The following is a 21100-nucleotide window of genomic DNA, read 5'->3' on the forward strand; positions in this document are numbered from 1 at the left end:
CTGCTATGAACTTGTAGTTATATGATACATTAGACAGTAGTTTTCTTTTCATTAAAATCACGATCACAATAACTTTTTTACAAAATGTAAAATCAAGGTTTTGCCAAGCACGAGATCGAGTTCGAACACGTTAGGCTCAAACTTCAGCATTTTCCAGCGTTCTCACAAACTTGAGCTTCACTTCTGGATTTATCCAAAGGTTAACTTATAGAATAAAATAAACACAACTAATATTATTGCAAGATAATATTTTTTAAAAGGCAACATTCGCCCTTTCCTTGCAACCAGCTTAATTCTTCCCTACCGCATTCGTGATCCCCTTCTTGCTTTAAAAAGGATGTTTTGTTATTTGCTGTTATAGCTGCTTCGTAGGCCTACATTCTTTATTTACAGCTTGTTCGTCGTTTTGTTTACGCAGTTGTTGAATGTGTTAATAAGTGTTTCATGCAGTCAGTGATTATATATCTGTGTTAATCTTCTATTTGTGGCTGGTTACAGAAAACTGTTCGAATCTCTGCTTAATACACTTCGTTTTGTATTCTGCTGGAAAATCTGTATGAATAAATTTGTTCTGAGGAAGTTGTCAGGTAAATTTGATAGTGTATGGAGTTTCATCAAACAAAGCATTGAATCACATCATTTGTGCGGGACGACAATAGTGTGTGGTAGCGAAAGTAAAACACAATCATTTGAAAGAAACTTTCACTAGCTTGAAAGCTAAATACAATGTGTTTTATTCCTCAGCTGGACAAACTTGTGCTCGTATAGCATAAGCGCAATGTAGCGTAAACAATTCATAAAGCATGGTTCGAAAGCCTGTTCTAATACTATCAGCAATTACGATTGTTTTTAAAAAAAAAACATGGTTTTAAGTGAAAACCATTAGTGGGATAGTTTTAATAAGTGTATCCATTTCTATCTTGTCGGTAAAGATTTTATCAAACCTGTCATGCTTCGAGCAAGGTTTACGTCCATACATTCTCTTCTGACAGTGCCTTCCCACCAGTCATTTACCAACTTTATCGTGTAGGTGTCGCTGCTGTGCCGGTCATGCAGTTTTCGGCACAAACCACAAAATCCACTTGGAATTGGATTCAAATATTTCAAGATTGTTTTGCACTGCTCTTTGCTTAGTAGATTAAATTCTGCATTCGTTTCCACATTTGATGAAAGTTCGCCATTTTTGTCCAGAAATTTGACCCAAGTTCTCCATTCTAAATACTCGGCGTATGCTGTGACGTTTTTATCCAGGTAATAAATATATTTCACCAAATCTGCTGGATTTTTAAAATCCTCTGTATGAATATAAGATTTCGGTGGCAAGACAGCACTGATGTCATCTTTGTGCGGTCCGAATATGATTGGAACGGCTCCGCTGTATAAAGCGTTGTACCAAAGCTTCTCTGACATGTATCCATTACAATGATATGCGTTTTCGAAAGCAAGATAAAACTTGTATCTAGACATAAAACTGATTACAACTTTGCAAAATATCTTAAACTGCATTATACGCCAAATAAAATTCAATTAACTTGGTTATTTAAATCGACAACAATTCATCAGTATACAGTTGACGCCATCTTAATTTAACAGTTAAATTCAAATTTTCAGTGACTTACAAGCTTAAAACTTTTCTAAACGAAGGGTCCCATCTGCTTGCTATTGGAAAAGGTACTCCTGAACATCGACCAAACTGATCGATTTTTAAACCATATTTTCGGAGGAGGTCTGCATATTCGAAACGCAAATACGAAGATGGAATGTTTCCACAATTACTAACTATCCATGCGATTAACCTGTCGTAGAAAATCTTGTTAAATGGTTAAATTCTCTGTTTTCTCAGCAGTTTTTCTTACCCTTTTTTATAGTTAAGCAACGTCTTAAGCTCGGCGTTACTTTGGTGAAGTTCAATATTGGCTGCACCAAACGAGTTTACAGGAACTGAGTGGATGGCTTTATTCAGGCTTTCTGGGTCAGTCAGTGTCACGTTTTTCTCTTTCGCTATAAAGTGCATGATATCGCGGCCATGTTTCTTGTTCCTGTGTATAAAAATTTTATTGCTTAGACAGACATGAATGCAAATGTTTTATTTCTATTTCTGTTTGTACCACAGCATTTTGAGAATCCAAGGTAAAGTTGAATACGGAGAATGCACTCCGGATGATCTTCGGACGCTCATTGTCAAGTTGAAGAAGAAATCTGGAACAGCTTTAGTTCGAAAGGGAACTCCCGCAGTGCTTTCCTGTAGCCACCAGATGTAGAGTTGCTTTTGCTGTCTGCGTTGTTAAACGAAAAAACCTGTGTTGCTTTTATTGTTCATGGCAATGACAATAATTGATTACAACAGCACACAAGATGAGTAGCTTACACTACGTGTACTCACAGCTTAGCTCTGGTATAACCTATTTTGGGCAACCAAAATACTGTACATAAAATAGAGTTTCGTCAACCTGAGGGATTTTTCTGGAAGGTCGTATGACCGCTTGTTGACATCGGGTACATAAAAGACGACAGAATCACTTTTACTTATCAATGTTCTATCAAATGTGAGTCGGCACTTTCCGCAGATCTTTGAATCGACGGTTATCCTGGAAAGCTTCTACGATTAACTATTGGAAATAAAGCTTGACAAAGTTTTACATAATAAGCATACGGTTCATGAACTCAATTGCACACTTACTCATTGTTGACATCGTTTATAGTTACATTGTTAGTTTCATGCAGATATTCTAAAGGTACAGTTCGGTCGATTCCGTACGGTACAAACCAGAATAGGATAACTTTTTCCGTCGAATCTTCGAGTCTAATAAAAGAAAACTTCTTTCAAGTTCAATCGTGTTTCTGTCAAAGGTTTGTGGCAAAAAGATACAGAAAGCATATACATTAGAAGAGTTAAATAAGTTTTTTTTTTCTAAACCACAGGATTTTGTTGAACGTTTGCAAGAAAATAGGGCAATAGTTTTACTGGAAATAAAAATTTAAATATTTGTTGTAAATTTTTGCTACTGATAGCTCAATGCGTCAGCTCGGTTCTTGCTTTTTGCTTTTCTTTGCATATTCTTGGTTTCGGAGGAATTTCCGTGAAAAATTCGCAAGAGATAACCTTGAACGCTGAAATCCCTTCTTCAAAAATTTGTTGCTGAATAAAGAAAACGTATAAATTAAGTTCAATCGTTTGCTGTCGATGTGTTACTAAAACATAAACAGGACGCACAAAGTGCAATTAATTAATTATACTTCTACTAACTTGTATCTTAAGGTATTTTAACATGTCTACAAGAGAGCTGGTTAAATATTATTTTGTTGGGACTGAAAGTTTAAGCTCTAAATCTTTATTGTAAGTTTGTGCTATTAGAAGTACAACAGCGCTCTTACTTTTTATCTTCTGAATAAATTCGGTTTTCAAGGATTTTCGTTTATTCATACTCAGTGGAGAGACTAGAACGAGGATATTGTTGATTTTTTCTTTAAGCTTGCGCGACATATGGACTAGTTTTGCCTCCATTTTTTAAATAGATGGTGAAGGTGTAATAAATTGTCGCTAGGCATAATACTGCCAGTAACTTCCACAACATATTTTTTTGCATGATGCCCTCTTTGCTACAGCACAGTACTAAGTAGCGTGTCAAGACGATTGCCCAAACATTCCACAGCAAAACTTAGTTTGAAAAGGAAATTTAATATTTTACTTCAGCACTTTACCAACTTGCAACTGAATATGGATACTGAATATGCAAATGTGAAATAAAAAAATATGCCAACTCTACAGTTACTTACGCACTTTATTGATGAATGAACGTTACACTCTCGATTAAACGTATAAAGAGAGTGACATGTTTTTGCGTAACTCACATGTCATAAATACCATACGATATCTCATATTTCGCTATATAGAGAAAAACTTGTAATATCGTAATTTATTGTTTGCAAATTAAGAAATGAAAATCAGATGCAGTGCTTTAAAATCAGATGCAAAGTTTATAAGAGTTTTGAAATTCGATATAGTGTATACTGTAGTAGTAACGCACAACATTTGAAAACATCTTAAACTAACAAACAACTAACAAAATCTAAACACTATGTTTCTGCTAACCTCTACACTCGCTCAAATAACGCAATGTTTTTCTTCAGCAACTCAAATTGAAATTGCAATAACCTATAGCTTCCAGCAACGTTTTTTATAAAATAACCAACTGCTAACAAAACTGTTTCAAACAGTTTGAAACAAACCTTTCAGTTTTGTCCAACCTATTCGAATTCTAAGTTTTCAGAAGTCTATTCGTGGAATAGATTCAATATTTATTTCCTTCTGTAGCTTCCTTCGTTAAACCATGTCTATCTATTGATGTAAGTAATTCTATACTTTTGTCTGTGACACGAATAAAATATCAAGCTATCTTTTTTAATTGTTCACCAGATTCGACTATATCTGGTAACTTTCTCTGTCACAACAAACCTCTGAATGAATTTACGAATAACTTTTCAATAAACAGCAGTGTCAGTTCTTCAGTTATTGGTCAATGCAAGTAAGTTTGAGCTGTTTGACAGAGATAAAAAGCTTATAGCAGTGGACAAGTCCGATTTTGTTTGTGATGTAAATTCCGGAATGCAGCAGTAAGAAAAATTATAACGTGCTTCTTGTAATGGGTTATTGCGAGTACGTGTATGTGTGACTTATTTTATTCTTTTCATCTGTTGTAGTACTTGTATTATTTACTCCACAGACTGTTAGTTCCTCTGAGACGTTATAGGGTCTCACTTCTATATGCTTTGTAGTTTGTACTGAGGAAAGCAGTTGGGTTTATTCTGTTTTTACACCATTTTGATTCAAAAATTATTTTGGCAGAATGTTTCTAGAAGAAAAAACAAAATTTTTCTTTAAGGTAGAAGATTTATACGTATGATAAAGAATTGCGTTTCATTATCCTATTCTCTTGTTACAATACAAAGAGGTAATTTACTTTACGTCCGCTTACGTTTGCAACACTTAAAGCAAAAAGCGGATACTGGGGCAGATACATCACGACATGTTCGCGTACAAAAGTATTACTAGTTGCCTAACCGGAGCTTACTATTCAAAATTGTCGAAAATTTATATTCTAAACAAGCTTGCTCAGCATAACACTTCGCTGAACAACTCCAACAGTTCCCTGTACCTAAAAGTCGTTCAGCAATTTTGATCCCATCTACACAACCTCGCCAAACCATACTGGGCAGTTTAATTAAAAAGTGGTTGCGTCGGACAACACTAATTTATCGCAACTATACACTCGTAAACATGTTGAGTCTGACCACGCCACTTTGCCGTTCGTAGTCATTACTCATTCTGCAACCAAATTAAATCGGTAGTTACGGCCTAAATCGTCATTTTGCGCATTGTGGCAATGACCTGAGGCGCTACCTTAAGGGGTCATGACCCATTTCAACGAGATAGGCTTTTCAATGCAAAGTACATTAAATCAAGACGCTACTGTCGCAAATTCACATCATAAACCTACACTGAATTTTGGCTTGCAACGACATCTAGGTTATGACTGTCTACAGTCTTAATTTGGACAAAATCCATGTACTCAGTTTTCCATAACAGCTACCTAAACTTTACAGCAAGTTTTGAACTTAAAAATTTAGCACAAATACTCCTAAAAACCGAAAAATCAAACCCTCAAAAAATGTACAATTTAGCCTAAACCTGGAACCAGCTGTCGCCAAAACAACAACAAAACTAGTTCACATCGACGTCACATGCGCGTTGGACCGGAAAATTTCTTACTTTTTTTAATATGACGCATTGAGTACGAACACGTAATAATCACTGTGTTGCCGGCTCAAAATTGTCTTTATGTAGGGTAGTGAGCCCTTATAGGGAATTTTTTAATCCGACTGTCTAAGGTTAAAGACGCTTGCATTAGAACATACCAACTGAAAGTCCAACGTGCGCGAAAGATTGGCCATCTCTATCGAAAAGAGCTTGAATGTTTATCAAATAGATCAAATTTACACTATCCGCTAGATGGCGATTAGAGCACAGACATCCTTAATTGGTCAAAAGACATCAATTAAGGTTAAAATTCTGAACCAGCCACAAGTAATTTAGTCCCATTGAAAATCTATGCGCTGTGTACGACATGGCGAAACGCAGGAAGCCTGGAACAAGATTATAATTCAACAATACGCTAGCAGGATCTGGCAAAAAGGCGATTTTATGTGTTGCCAGATTATCTTAGGAGCGCTCGCAGGAAAGTCGTAGGAAGACGACGTCTAGCAGTAATATAGACAAGACACACCTACTGATAACATAAAAACTGCGATCGTATTTATTTCCGTTTTGTAAATCAACATGGAGCGCGACCTATGCCCTAGGGGAGAAGCTTGCCAAAGATATGCAAGGGATGGCTTGGTCGTTAACGTTCTGACAACGATTTAAAGGTTTTTAACGAATTTTCCAAGCAAATGCAATCAACTCAAGAACAACCAGTAACACGTGAGACAAGCTGTGTCCATACCTTTCAATTCCTTGGTCGGCGTTTTCGAAAGCTTTGCATAGGTAAGTTCTTTACAAAAGAAGACACTAGCAGCGCGATGAAAGCACGTTCGCGAAAAAAGTTTGCCATCCATTTTCATTCGAGGTTGTTTGCTCAGTACGAAGCCTGCATCGAAAATCACTTGAAAAGGATCTTCAAACTGTGACAAGTCTGCTAAACAACGCAACAGAAGCTGTTTTAGCCGGCCTGCAAGATGATCACAGCGAATGAATGTCGACGGTTTTCTTTCGTTCGCCGTGGTAAACCGCGACCACTGTTATGGAACAACAACAAAATACGTCTTGTACTAAATGACAAATCATAATTGCTTTGCAAACAGACCGTTGCCAAATACTTCAATCAATGAATTTTGGGTGTAATATGTTGAGGTAAAACCACCAAAAAATGCAAAAGTGTAAACGATACATTTTCGAAAACGCTGCCGACAGGCAGCCATTTTGAAAACACAATACCTGGTCGATTGCAGCTTGCAGCTTTATGTCGAAACAATGGTTTTGGTAGCGCCATCAGCAGTACCAATGGCTTGCGATGCATAGGGCTTTCGTTTACAGTCAGGCTTCCCAGCAACAAAATGGATGCAGTCGCTCGTCGAAGACGGAAATTCTGAAATAAAGGGCCATTGAAATAGCATGATTTAGGCGGAACAGTAGTAGAAACTTACAAAAATAACCATAGCAACTATTTTAGTACCTAATGCTCAGAGCCTGTAAAGGCAATTTTTAAAACATCATGGCCAAAACAGTATTGATGATGGTTGCATCACTAACTTGAAATGTTCACGTCGGCTGGCTCTAAAATGAGGCGATATGGATCGACACAAAGCCGGAAATGACTTACTTGCAAATCACATGCAAGCGGTAAAATTGATTTATGTACTACTAGCATATATGTCAGTCAATGATCGCCCAGCCCCTGGCCGTCAAAGTTGATGCTACCATTCCGTTATCGGTCATTGTGCTAATCCAGAGAGACAAGACTCGTTAGAAGCCAGCCGAACCATGTCCTTTCACTCCTTTGTTAAATTTTCTATCAGCTTTTTCATCGTTTGTCTGCGTACATTTTAATAAAATATTAGTGCTTTATGCTTTTATTAACTTAAAACGCATCCATTCTGTCAGAAAAATACGTACACTTCATTATAGCACGAAAACAATAACTGTCCTACCAGTTTTGCAAATAAAATGAATAAACAAAGAACTAAACGCCGTTAAATACAAAAAAGCCAGCCAAAAGTATTTCTGGAAAGAGTGCAATCAAATTTTAGTTAATAGCCTAGCCCAAAGACAAGCTAGCAAGTTAAGTAAGCCTAAAAACTGAGTTTTACATTCATAATAAGTTTTTGGCTTAAGGGGTCATGACCCATTTCAACGAGATAGGCTTTTCAATGCAAAGTACATTAAATCAAGACGCTACTGTCGCAAATTCACATCATAAACCTACACTGAATTTTGGCTTGCAACGACATCTAGGTTATGACTGTCTACAGTCTTAATTTGGACAAAATCCATGTACTCAGTTTTCCATAACAGCTACCTAAACTTTACAGCAAGTTTTGAACTTAAAAATTTAGCACAAATACTCCTAAAAACCGAAAAATCAAACCCTCAAAAAATGTACAATTTAGCCTAAACCTGGAACCAGCTGTCGCCAAAACAACAACAAAACTAGTTCACATCGACGTCACATGCGCGTTGGACCGGAAAATTTCTTACTTTTTTTAATATGACGCATTGAGTACGAACACGTAATAATCACTGTGTTGCCGGCTCAAAATTGTCTTTATGTAGGGTAGTGAGCCCTTATAGGGAATTTTTTAATCCGACTGTCTAAGGTTAAAGACGCTTGCATTAGAACATACCAACTGAAAGTCCAACGTGCGCGAAAGATTGGCCATCTCTATCGAAAAGAGCTTGAATGTTTATCAAATAGATCAAATTTACACTATCCGCTAGATGGCGATTAGAGCACAGACATCCTTAATTGGTCAAAAGACATCAATTAAGGTTAAAATTCTGAACCAGCCACAAGTAATTTAGTCCCATTGAAAATCTATGCGCTGTGTACGACATGGCGAAACGCAGGAAGCCTGGAACAAGATTATAATTCAACAATACGCTAGCAGGATCTGGCAAAAAGGCGATTTTATGTGTTGCCAGATTATCTTAGGAGCGCTCGCAGGAAAGTCGTAGGAAGACGACGTCTAGCAGTAATATAGACAAGACACACCTACTGATAACATAAAAACTGCGATCGTATTTATTTCCGTTTTGTAAATCAACATGGAGCGCGACCTATGCCCTAGGGGAGAAGCTTGCCAAAGATATGCAAGGGATGGCTTGGTCGTTAACGTTCTGACAACGATTTAAAGGTTTTTAACGAATTTTCCAAGCAAATGCAATCAACTCAAGAACAACCAGTAACACGTGAGACAAGCTGTGTCCATACCTTTCAATTCCTTGGTCGGCGTTTTCGAAAGCTTTGCATAGGTAAGTTCTTTACAAAAGAAGACACTAGCAGCGCGATGAAAGCACGTTCGCGAAAAAAGTTTGCCATCCATTTTCATTCGAGGTTGTTTGCTCAGTACGAAGCCTGCATCGAAAATCACTTGAAAAGGATCTTCAAACTGTGACAAGTCTGCTAAACAACGCAACAGAAGCTGTTTTAGCCGGCCTGCAAGATGATCACAGCGAATGAATGTCGACGGTTTTCTTTCGTTCGCCGTGGTAAACCGCGACCACTGTTATGGAACAACAACAAAATACGTCTTGTACTAAATGACAAATCATAATTGCTTTGCAAACAGACCGTTGCCAAATACTTCAATCAATGAATTTTGGGTGTAATATGTTGAGGTAAAACCACCAAAAAATGCAAAAGTGTAAACGATACATTTTCGAAAACGCTGCCGACAGGCAGCCATTTTGAAAACACAATACCTGGTCGATTGCAGCTTGCAGCTTTATGTCGAAACAATGGTTTTGGTAGCGCCATCAGCAGTACCAATGGCTTGCGATGCATAGGGCTTTCGTTTACAGTCAGGCTTCCCAGCAACAAAATGGATGCAGTCGCTCGTCGAAGACGGAAATTCTGAAATAAAGGGCCATTGAAATAGCATGATTTAGGCGGAACAGTAGTAGAAACTTACAAAAATAACCATAGCAACTATTTTAGTACCTAATGCTCAGAGCCTGTAAAGGCAATTTTTAAAACATCATGGCCAAAACAGTATTGATGATGGTTGCATCACTAACTTGAAATGTTCACGTCGGCTGGCTCTAAAATGAGGCGATATGGATCGACACAAAGCCGGAAATGACTTACTTGCAAATCACATGCAAGCGGTAAAATTGATTTATGTACTACTAGCATATATGTCAGTCAATGATCGCCCAGCCCCTGGCCGTCAAAGTTGATGCTACCATTCCGTTATCGGTCATTGTGCTAATCCAGAGAGACAAGACTCGTTAGAAGCCAGCCGAACCATGTCCTTTCACTCCTTTGTTAAATTTTCTATCAGCTTTTTCATCGTTTGTCTGCGTACATTTTAATAAAATATTAGTGCTTTATGCTTTTATTAACTTAAAACGCATCCATTCTGTCAGAAAAATACGTACACTTCATTATAGCACGAAAACAATAACTGTCCTACCAGTTTTGCAAATAAAATGAATAAACAAAGAACTAAACGCCGTTAAATACAAAAAAGCCAGCCAAAAGTATTTCTGGAAAGAGTGCAATCAAATTTTAGTTAATAGCCTAGCCCAAAGACAAGCTAGCAAGTTAAGTAAGCCTAAAAACTGAGTTTTACATTCATAATAAGTTTTTGGCTTAAGGGGTCATGACCCATTTCAACGAGATAGGCTTTTCAATGCAAAGTACATTAAATCAAGACGCTACTGTCGCAAATTCACATCATAAACCTACACTGAATTTTGGCTTGCAACGACATCTAGGTTATGACTGTCTACAGTCTTAATTTGGACAAAATCCATGTACTCAGTTTTCCATAACAGCTACCTAAACTTTACAGCAAGTTTTGAACTTAAAAATTTAGCACAAATACTCCTAAAAACCGAAAAATCAAACCCTCAAAAAATGTACAATTTAGCCTAAACCTGGAACCAGCTGTCGCCAAAACAACAACAAAACTAGTTCACATCGACGTCACATGCGCGTTGGACCGGAAAATTTCTTACTTTTTTTAATATGACGCATTGAGTACGAACACGTAATAATCACTGTGTTGCCGGCTCAAAATTGTCTTTATGTAGGGTAGTGAGCCCTTATAGGGAATTTTTTAATCCGACTGTCTAAGGTTAAAGACGCTTGCATTAGAACATACCAACTGAAAGTCCAACGTGCGCGAAAGATTGGCCATCTCTATCGAAAAGAGCTTGAATGTTTATCAAATAGATCAAATTTACACTATCCGCTAGATGGCGATTAGAGCACAGACATCCTTAATTGGTCAAAAGACATCAATTAAGGTTAAAATTCTGAACCAGCCACAAGTAATTTAGTCCCATTGAAAATCTATGCGCTGTGTACGACATGGCGAAACGCAGGAAGCCTGGAACAAGATTATAATTCAACAATACGCTAGCAGGATCTGGCAAAAAGGCGATTTTATGTGTTGCCAGATTATCTTAGGAGCGCTCGCAGGAAAGTCGTAGGAAGACGACGTCTAGCAGTAATATAGACAAGACACACCTACTGATAACATAAAAACTGCGATCGTATTTATTTCCGTTTTGTAAATCAACATGGAGCGCGACCTATGCCCTAGGGGAGAAGCTTGCCAAAGATATGCAAGGGATGGCTTGGTCGTTAACGTTCTGACAACGATTTAAAGGTTTTTAACGAATTTTCCAAGCAAATGCAATCAACTCAAGAACAACCAGTAACACGTGAGACAAGCTGTGTCCATACCTTTCAATTCCTTGGTCGGCGTTTTCGAAAGCTTTGCATAGGTAAGTTCTTTACAAAAGAAGACACTAGCAGCGCGATGAAAGCACGTTCGCGAAAAAAGTTTGCCATCCATTTTCATTCGAGGTTGTTTGCTCAGTACGAAGCCTGCATCGAAAATCACTTGAAAAGGATCTTCAAACTGTGACAAGTCTGCTAAACAACGCAACAGAAGCTGTTTTAGCCGGCCTGCAAGATGATCACAGCGAATGAATGTCGACGGTTTTCTTTCGTTCGCCGTGGTAAACCGCGACCACTGTTATGGAACAACAACAAAATACGTCTTGTACTAAATGACAAATCATAATTGCTTTGCAAACAGACCGTTGCCAAATACTTCAATCAATGAATTTTGGGTGTAATATGTTGAGGTAAAACCACCAAAAAATGCAAAAGTGTAAACGATACATTTTCGAAAACGCTGCCGACAGGCAGCCATTTTGAAAACACAATACCTGGTCGATTGCAGCTTGCAGCTTTATGTCGAAACAATGGTTTTGGTAGCGCCATCAGCAGTACCAATGGCTTGCGATGCATAGGGCTTTCGTTTACAGTCAGGCTTCCCAGCAACAAAATGGATGCAGTCGCTCGTCGAAGACGGAAATTCTGAAATAAAGGGCCATTGAAATAGCATGATTTAGGCGGAACAGTAGTAGAAACTTACAAAAATAACCATAGCAACTATTTTAGTACCTAATGCTCAGAGCCTGTAAAGGCAATTTTTAAAACATCATGGCCAAAACAGTATTGATGATGGTTGCATCACTAACTTGAAATGTTCACGTCGGCTGGCTCTAAAATGAGGCGATATGGATCGACACAAAGCCGGAAATGACTTACTTGCAAATCACATGCAAGCGGTAAAATTGATTTATGTACTACTAGCATATATGTCAGTCAATGATCGCCCAGCCCCTGGCCGTCAAAGTTAATGCTACCATTCCGTTATCGGTCATTGTGCTAATCCAGAGAGACAAGACTCGTTAGAAGCCAGCCGAACCATGTCCTTTCACTCCTTTGTTAAATTTTCTATCAGCTTTTTCATCGTTTGTCTGCGTACATTTTAATAAAATATTAGTGCTTTATGCTTTTATTAACTTAAAACGCATCCATTCTGTCAGAAAAATACGTACACTTCATTATAGCACGAAAACAATAACTGTCCTACCAGTTTTGCAAATAAAATGAATAAACAAAGAACTAAACGCCGTTAAATACAAAAAAGCCAGCCAAAAGTATTTCTGGAAAGAGTGCAATCAAATTTTAGTTAATAGCCTAGCCCAAAGACAAGCTAGCAAGTTAAGTAAGCCTAAAAACTGAGTTTTACATTCATAATAAGTTTTTGGCTTAAGGGGTCATGACCCATTTCAACGAGATAGGCTTTTCAATGCAAAGTACATTAAATCAAGACGCTACTGTCGCAAATTCACATCATAAACCTACACTGAATTTTGGCTTGCAACGACATCTAGGTTATGACTGTCTACAGTCTTAATTTGGACAAAATCCATGTACTCAGTTTTCCATAACAGCTACCTAAACTTTACAGCAAGTTTTGAACTTAAAAATTTAGCACAAATACTCCTAAAAACCGAAAAATCAAACCCTCAAAAAATGTACAATTTAGCCTAAACCTGGAACCAGCTGTCGCCAAAACAACAACAAAACTAGTTCACATCGACGTCACATGCGCGTTGGACCGGAAAATTTCTTACTTTTTTTAATATGACGCATTGAGTACGAACACGTAATAATCACTGTGTTGCCGGCTCAAAATTGTCTTTATGTAGGGTAGTGAGCCCTTATAGGGAATTTTTTAATCCGACTGTCTAAGGTTAAAGACGCTTGCATTAGAACATACCAACTGAAAGTCCAACGTGCGCGAAAGATTGGCCATCTCTATCGAAAAGAGCTTGAATGTTTATCAAATAGATCAAATTTACACTATCCGCTAGATGGCGATTAGAGCACAGACATCCTTAATTGGTCAAAAGACATCAATTAAGGTTAAAATTCTGAACCAGCCACAAGTAATTTAGTCCCATTGAAAATCTATGCGCTGTGTACGACATGGCGAAACGCAGGAAGCCTGGAACAAGATTATAATTCAACAATACGCTAGCAGGATCTGGCAAAAAGGCGATTTTATGTGTTGCCAGATTATCTTAGGAGCGCTCGCAGGAAAGTCGTAGGAAGACGACGTCTAGCAGTAATATAGACAAGACACACCTACTGATAACATAAAAACTGCGATCGTATTTATTTCCGTTTTGTAAATCAACATGGAGCGCGACCTATGCCCTAGGGGAGAAGCTTGCCAAAGATATGCAAGGGATGGCTTGGTCGTTAACGTTCTGACAACGATTTAAAGGTTTTTAACGAATTTTCCAAGCAAATGCAATCAACTCAAGAACAACCAGTAACACGTGAGACAAGCTGTGTCCATACCTTTCAATTCCTTGGTCGGCGTTTTCGAAAGCTTTGCATAGGTAAGTTCTTTACAAAAGAAGACACTAGCAGCGCGATGAAAGCACGTTCGCGAAAAAAGTTTGCCATCCATTTTCATTCGAGGTTGTTTGCTCAGTACGAAGCCTGCATCGAAAATCACTTGAAAAGGATCTTCAAACTGTGACAAGTCTGCTAAACAACGCAACAGAAGCTGTTTTAGCCGGCCTGCAAGATGATCACAGCGAATGAATGTCGACGGTTTTCTTTCGTTCGCCGTGGTAAACCGCGACCACTGTTATGGAACAACAACAAAATACGTCTTGTACTAAATGACAAATCATAATTGCTTTGCAAACAGACCGTTGCCAAATACTTCAATCAATGAATTTTGGGTGTAATATGTTGAGGTAAAACCACCAAAAAATGCAAAAGTGTAAACGATACATTTTCGAAAACGCTGCCGACAGGCAGCCATTTTGAAAACACAATACCTGGTCGATTGCAGCTTGCAGCTTTATGTCGAAACAATGGTTTTGGTAGCGCCATCAGCAGTACCAATGGCTTGCGATGCATAGGGCTTTCGTTTACAGTCAGGCTTCCCAGCAACAAAATGGATGCAGTCGCTCGTCGAAGACGGAAATTCTGAAATAAAGGGCCATTGAAATAGCATGATTTAGGCGGAACAGTAGTAGAAACTTACAAAAATAACCATAGCAACTATTTTAGTACCTAATGCTCAGAGCCTGTAAAGGCAATTTTTAAAACATCATGGCCAAAACAGTATTGATGATGGTTGCATCACTAACTTGAAATGTTCACGTCGGCTGGCTCTAAAATGAGGCGATATGGATCGACACAAAGCCGGAAATGACTTACTTGCAAATCACATGCAAGCGGTAAAATTGATTTATGTACTACTAGCATATATGTCAGTCAATGATCGCCCAGCCCCTGGCCGTCAAAGTTGATGCTACCATTCCGTTATCGGTCATTGTGCTAATCCAGAGAGACAAGACTCGTTAGAAGCCAGCCGAACCATGTCCTTTCACTCCTTTGTTAAATTTTCTATCAGCTTTTTCATCGTTTGTCTGCGTACATTTTAATAAAATATTAGTGCTTTATGCTTTTATTAACTTAAAACGCATCCATTCTGTCAGAAAAATACGTACACTTCATTATAGCACGAAAACAATAACTGTCCTACCAGTTTTGCAAATAAAATGAATAAACAAAGAACTAAACGCCGTTAAATACAAAAAAGCCAGCCAAAAGTATTTCTGGAAAGAGTGCAATCAAATTTTAGTTAATAGCCTAGCCCAAAGACAAGCTAGCAAGTTAAGTAAGCCTAAAAACTGAGTTTTACATTCATAATAAGTTTTTGGCTTAAGGGGTCATGACCCATTTCAACGAGATAGGCTTTTCAATGCAAAGTACATTAAATCAAGACGCTACTGTCGCAAATTCACATCATAAACCTACACTGAATTTTGGCTTGCAACGACATCTAGGTTATGACTGTCTACAGTCTTAATTTGGACAAAATCCATGTACTCAGTTTTCCATAACAGCTACCTAAACTTTACAGCAAGTTTTGAACTTAAAAATTTAGCACAAATACTCCTAAAAACCGAAAAATCAAACCCTCAAAAAATGTACAATTTAGCCTAAACCTGGAACCAGCTGTCGCCAAAACAACAACAAAACTAGTTCACATCGACGTCACATGCGCGTTGGACCGGAAAATTTCTTACTTTTTTTAATATGACGCATTGAGTACGAACACGTAATAATCACTGTGTTGCCGGCTCAAAATTGTCTTTATGTAGGGTAGTGAGCCCTTATAGGGAATTTTTTAATCCGACTGTCTAAGGTTAAAGACGCTTGCATTAGAACATACCAACTGAAAGTCCAACGTGCGCGAAAGATTGGCCATCTCTATCGAAAAGAGCTTGAATGTTTATCAAATAGATCAAATTTACACTATCCGCTAGATGGCGATTAGAGCACAGACATCCTTAATTGGTCAAAAGACATCAATTAAGGTTAAAATTCTGAACCAGCCACAAGTAATTTAGTCCCATTGAAAATCTATGCGCTGTGTACGACATGGCGAAACGCAGGAAGCCTGGAACAAGATTATAATTCAACAATACGCTAGCAGGATCTGGCAAAAAGGCGATTTTATGTGTTGCCAGATTATCTTAGGAGCGCTCGCAGGAAAGTCGTAGGAAGACGACGTCTAGCAGTAATATAGACAAGACACACCTACTGATAACATAAAAACTGCGATCGTATTTATTTCCGTTTTGTAAATCAACATGGAGCGCGACCTATGCCCTAGGGGAGAAGCTTGCCAAAGATATGCAAGGGATGGCTTGGTCGTTAACGTTCTGACAACGATTTAAAGGTTTTTAACGAATTTTCCAAGCAAATGCAATCAACTCAAGAACAACCAGTAACACGTGAGACAAGCTGTGTCCATACCTTTCAATTCCTTGGTCGGCGTTTTCGAAAGCTTTGCATAGGTAAGTTCTTTACAAAAGAAGACACTAGCAGCGCGATGAAAGCACGTTCGCGAAAAAAGTTTGCCATCCATTTTCATTCGAGGTTGTTTGCTCAGTACGAAGCCTGCATCGAAAATCACTTGAAAAGGATCTTCAAACTGTGACAAGTCTGCTAAACAACGCAACAGAAGCTGTTTTAGCCGGCCTGCAAGATGATCACAGCGAATGAATGTCGACGGTTTTCTTTCGTTCGCCGTGGTAAACCGCGACCACTGTTATGGAACAACAACAAAATACGTCTTGTACTAAATGACAAATCATAATTGCTTTGCAAACAGACCGTTGCCAAATACTTCAATCAATGAATTTTGGGTGTAATATGTTGAGGTAAAACCACCAAAAAATGCAAAAGTGTAAACGATACATTTTCGAAAACGCTGCCGACAGGCAGCCATTTTGAAAACACAATACCTGGTCGATTGCAGCTTGCAGCTTTATGTCGAAACAATGGTTTTGGTAGCGCCATCAGCAGTACCAATGGCTTGCGATGCATAGGGCTTTCGTTTACAGTCAGGCTTCCCAGCAACAAAATGGATGCAGTCGCTCGTCGAAGACGGAAATTCTGAAATAAAGGGCCATTGAAATAGCATGATTTAGGCGGAACAGTAGTAGAAACTTACAAAAATAACCATAGCAACTATTTTAGTACCTAATGCTCAGAGCCTGTAAAGGCAATTTTTAAAACATCATGGCCAAAACAGTATTGATGATGGTTGCATCACTAACTTGAAATGTTCACGTCGGCTGGCTCTAAAATGAGGCGATATGGATCGACACAAAGCCGGAAATGACTTACTTGCAAATCACATGCAAGCGGTAAAATTGATTTATGTACTACTAGCATATATGTCAGTCAATGATCGCCCAGCCCCTGGCCGTCAAAGTTAATGCTACCATTCCGTTATCGGTCATTGTGCTAATCCAGAGAGACAAGACTCGTTAGAAGCCAGCCGAACCATGTCCTTTCACTCCTTTGTTAAATTTTCTATCAGCTTTTTCATCGTTTGTCTGCGTACATTTTAATAAAATATTAGTGCTTTATGCTTTTATTAACTTAAAACGCATCCATTCTGTCAGAAAAATACGTACACTTCATTATAGCACGAAAACAATAACTGTCCTACCAGTTTTGCAAATAAAATGAATAAACAAAGAACTAAACGCCGTTAAATACAAAAAAGCCAGCCAAAAGTATTTCTGGAAAGAGTGCAATCAAATTTTAGTTAATAGCCTAGCCCAAAGACAAGCTAGCAAGTTAAGTAAGCCTAAAAACTGAGTTTTACATTCATAATAAGTTTTTGGCTTAAGGGGTCATGACCCATTTCAACGAGATAGGCTTTTCAATGCAAAGTACATTAAATCAAGACGCTACTGTCGCAAATTCACATCATAAACCTACACTGAATTTTGGCTTGCAACGACATCTAGGTTATGACTGTCTACAGTCTTAATTTGGACAAAATCCATGTACTCAGTTTTCCATAACAGCTACCTAAACTTTACAGCAAGTTTTGAACTTAAAAATTTAGCACAAATACTCCTAAAAACCGAAAAATCAAACCCTCAAAAAATGTACAATTTAGCCTAAACCTGGAACCAGCTGTCGCCAAAACAACAACAAAACTAGTTCACATCGACGTCACATGCGCGTTGGACCGGAAAATTTCTTACTTTTTTTAATATGACGCATTGAGTACGAACACGTAATAATCACTGTGTTGCCGGCTCAAAATTGTCTTTATGTAGGGTAGTGAGCCCTTATAGGGAATTTTTTAATCCGACTGTCTAAGGTTAAAGACGCTTGCATTAGAACATACCAACTGAAAGTCCAACGTGCGCGAAAGATTGGCCATCTCTATCGAAAAGAGCTTGAATGTTTATCAAATAGATCAAATTTACACTATCCGCTAGATGGCGATTAGAGCACAGACATCCTTAATTGGTCAAAAGACATCAATTAAGGTTAAAATTCTGAACCAGCCACAAGTAATTTAGTCCCATTGAAAATCTATGCGCTGTGTACGACATGGCGAAACGCAGGAAGCCTGGAACAAGATTATAATTCAACAATACGCTAGCAGGATCTGGCAAAAAGGCGATTTTATGTGTTGCCAGATTATCTTAGGAGCGCTCGCAGGAAAGTCGTAGGAAGACGACGTCTAGCAGTAATATAGACAAGACACACCTACTGATAACATAAAAACTGCGATCGTATTTATTTCCGTTTTGTAAATCAACATGGAGCGCGACCTATGCCCTAGGGGAGAAGCTTGCCAAAGATATGCAAGGGATGGCTTGGTCGTTAACGTTCTGACAACGATTTAAAGGTTTTTAACGAATTTTCCAAGCAAATGCAATCAACTCAAGAACAACCAGTAACACGTGAGACAAGCTGTGTCCATACCTTTCAATTCCTTGGTCGGCGTTTTCGAAAGCTTTGCATAGGTAAGTTCTTTACAAAAGAAGACACTAGCAGCGCGATGAAAGCACGTTCGCGAAAAAAGTTTGCCATCCATTTTCATTCGAGGTTGTTTGCTCAGTACGAAGCCTGCATCGAAAATCACTTGAAAAGGATCTTCAAACTGTGACAAGTCTGCTAAACAACGCAACAGAAGCTGTTTTAGCCGGCCTGCAAGATGATCACAGCGAATGAATGTCGACGGTTTTCTTTCGTTCGCCGTGGTAAACCGCGACCACTGTTATGGAACAACAACAAAATACGTCTTGTACTAAATGACAAATCATAATTGCTTTGCAAACAGACCGTTGCCAAATACTTCAATCAATGAATTTTGGGTGTAATATGTTGAGGTAAAACCACCAAAAAATGCAAAAGTGTAAACGATACATTTTCGAAAACGCTGCCGACAGGCAGCCATTTTGAAAACACAATACCTGGTCGATTGCAGCTTGCAGCTTTATGTCGAAACAATGGTTTTGGTAGCGCCATCAGCAGTACCAATGGCTTGCGATGCATAGGGCTTTCGTTTACAGTCAGGCTTCCCAGCAACAAAATGGATGCAGTCGCTCGTCGAAGACGGAAATTCTGAAATAAAGGGCCATTGAAATAGCATGATTTAGGCGGAACAGTAGTAGAAACTTACAAAAATAACCATAGCAACTATTTTAGTACCTAATGCTCAGAGCCTGTAAAGGCAATTTTTAAAACATCATGGCCAAAACAGTATTGATGATGGTTGCATCACTAACTTGAAATGTTCACGTCGGCTGGCTCTAAAATGAGGCGATATGGATCGACACAAAGCCGGAAATGACTTACTTGCAAATCACATGCAAGCGGTAAAATTGATTTATGTACTACTAGCATATATGTCAGTCAATGATCGCCCAGCCCCTGGCCGTCAAAGTTAATGCTACCATTCCGTTATCGGTCATTGTGCTAATCCAGAGAGACAAGACTCGTTAGAAGCCAGCCGAACCATGTCCTTTCACTCCTTTGTTAAATTTTCTATCAGCTTTTTCATCGTTTGTCTGCGTACATTTTAATAAAATATTAGTGCTTTATGCTTTTATTAACTTAAAACGCATCCATTCTGTCAGAAAAATACGTACACTTCATTATAGCACGAAAACAATAACTGTCCTACCAGTTTTGCAAATAAAATGAATAAACAAAGAACTAAACGCCGTTAAATACAAAAAAGCCAGCCAAAAGTATTTCTGGAAAGAGTGCAATCAAATTTTAGTTAATAGCCTAGCCCAAAGACAAGCTAGCAAGTTAAGTAAGCCTAAAAACTGAGTTTTACATTCATAATAAGTTTTTGGCTTAAGGGGTCATGACCCATTTCAACGAGATAGGCTTTTCAATGCAAAGTACATTAAATCAAGACGCTACTGTCGCAAATTCACATCATAAACCTACACTGAATTTTGGCTTGCAACGACATCTAGGTTATGACTGTCTACAGTCTTAATTTGGACAAAATCCATGTACTCAGTTTTCCATAACAGCTACCTAAACTTTACAGCAAGTTTTGAACTTAAAAATTTAGCACAAATACTCCTAAAAACCGAAAAATCAAACCCTCAAAAAATGTACAATTTAGCCTAAACCTGGAACCAGCTGTCGCCAAAACAACAACAAAACTAGTTCACATCGACGTCACATGCGCGTTGGACCGGAAAATTTCTTACTTTTTTTAATATGACGCATTGAGTACGAACACGTAATAATCACTGTGTTGCCGGCTCAAAATTGTCTTTATGTAGGGTAGTGAGCCCTTAACCACATTCTAATTGTGGAGCTTACAGTAGTTTACGCCTGCGTTAGCAGTCGTCTCAACGCATCACTGCAATCGTGACAGCTGCGAAACACTGGTTCAAGCAACCGCCGCAAACAAAACTCCCCCGCCATAATTGTTGCAGCAATTCTTACACAACTGGAAAATACACAGAGAAATACACAAATACTCGAGACAAGATACGACATGAACAATTCCACTCGTTTTATATCAGCTCAAAAATATGAAGCACAACCATTTAGCACGATTGTTATTAGGTTGCTTTAATTGGACATTTACCTGACTTGGTTGAGACTAAGAAAAATCTTAAATTACTAGG

At 38.3% G+C, this 21100-nt stretch overlaps 1 protein-coding gene and 1 long non-coding RNA gene across 10 annotated transcripts; both read right to left on the reverse strand.

Annotated features, from left to right (window-relative positions):
* Positions 1 to 519: 519 nt before the first annotated feature.
* On the reverse strand, positions 520 to 5286 carry LOC143469055 (uncharacterized). Of its 3 annotated transcripts, XM_076966609.1 has the most exons (8): positions 3376 to 5286; positions 2966 to 3139; positions 2681 to 2803; positions 2451 to 2588; positions 2109 to 2276; positions 1857 to 2039; positions 1620 to 1796; positions 520 to 1459 (listed from the first exon to the last, which is right to left on the reverse strand). In XM_076966609.1, exons 5-8 carry the CDS (start codon positions 2177 to 2179, stop codon positions 916 to 918), a joined length of 975 nt encoding a protein of 324 aa, XP_076822724.1. In that variant the 5' UTR covers positions 2180 to 2276; positions 2451 to 2588; positions 2681 to 2803; positions 2966 to 3139; positions 3376 to 5286; the 3' UTR covers positions 520 to 915. The 3 variants fall into 3 exon arrangements, with proteins under 3 accessions (XP_076822724.1, XP_076822725.1, XP_076822723.1); XM_076966610.1 differs by having other exon boundaries at positions 2768 to 3139; XM_076966608.1 differs by having other exon boundaries at positions 2681 to 3139.
* Positions 5287 to 5407: 121 nt separating this feature from the next.
* LOC143468144 (uncharacterized) lies at positions 5408 to 20680 on the reverse strand. 7 transcript variants are annotated; one of them, XR_013118957.1, is made up of 8 exons: positions 19653 to 20680; positions 19415 to 19565; positions 16931 to 19215; positions 14447 to 16731; positions 11963 to 14247; positions 9479 to 11763; positions 6995 to 9279; positions 5408 to 6795 (listed from the first exon to the last, which is right to left on the reverse strand). It is a non-coding gene; the product is annotated as an uncharacterized LOC143468144 (long non-coding RNA). The 7 variants fall into 7 exon arrangements; XR_013118959.1 differs by having other exon boundaries at positions 16931 to 17081; positions 17169 to 19215; positions 19415 to 20680; XR_013118961.1 differs by having other exon boundaries at positions 14447 to 14597; positions 14685 to 16731; positions 19415 to 20680.
* Between the last annotated feature and the right edge of the window lie 420 nt (positions 20681 to 21100).

Source organism: Clavelina lepadiformis, chromosome 8 (assembly GCF_947623445.1).
Source record: "Clavelina lepadiformis chromosome 8, kaClaLepa1.1, whole genome shotgun sequence".
In the NCBI taxonomy this organism is placed as follows: domain Eukaryota; kingdom Metazoa; phylum Chordata; class Ascidiacea; order Aplousobranchia; family Clavelinidae; genus Clavelina; species Clavelina lepadiformis.

What these genes read in the sequence shown, in the direction of transcription:
- LOC143469055 (XM_076966609.1), bottom strand. Translation starts at nt 2,179, where the DNA reads ATGAGCGTCCGAAGATCATCCGGAGTGCATTCTCCGTATTCAACTTTA. An exon ending in TGGATTCTCAAAATGCTGTG is followed by an intron (nt 2,040 to 2,108) that starts GTACAAACAGAA and finishes TTTTATACACAG; the next exon opens with GAACAAGAAACATGGCCGCG. An exon ending in TTGCTTAACTATAAAAAAGG is followed by an intron (nt 1,797 to 1,856) that starts GTAAGAAAAACT and finishes TTTCTACGACAG; the next exon opens with GTTAATCGCATGGATAGTTA.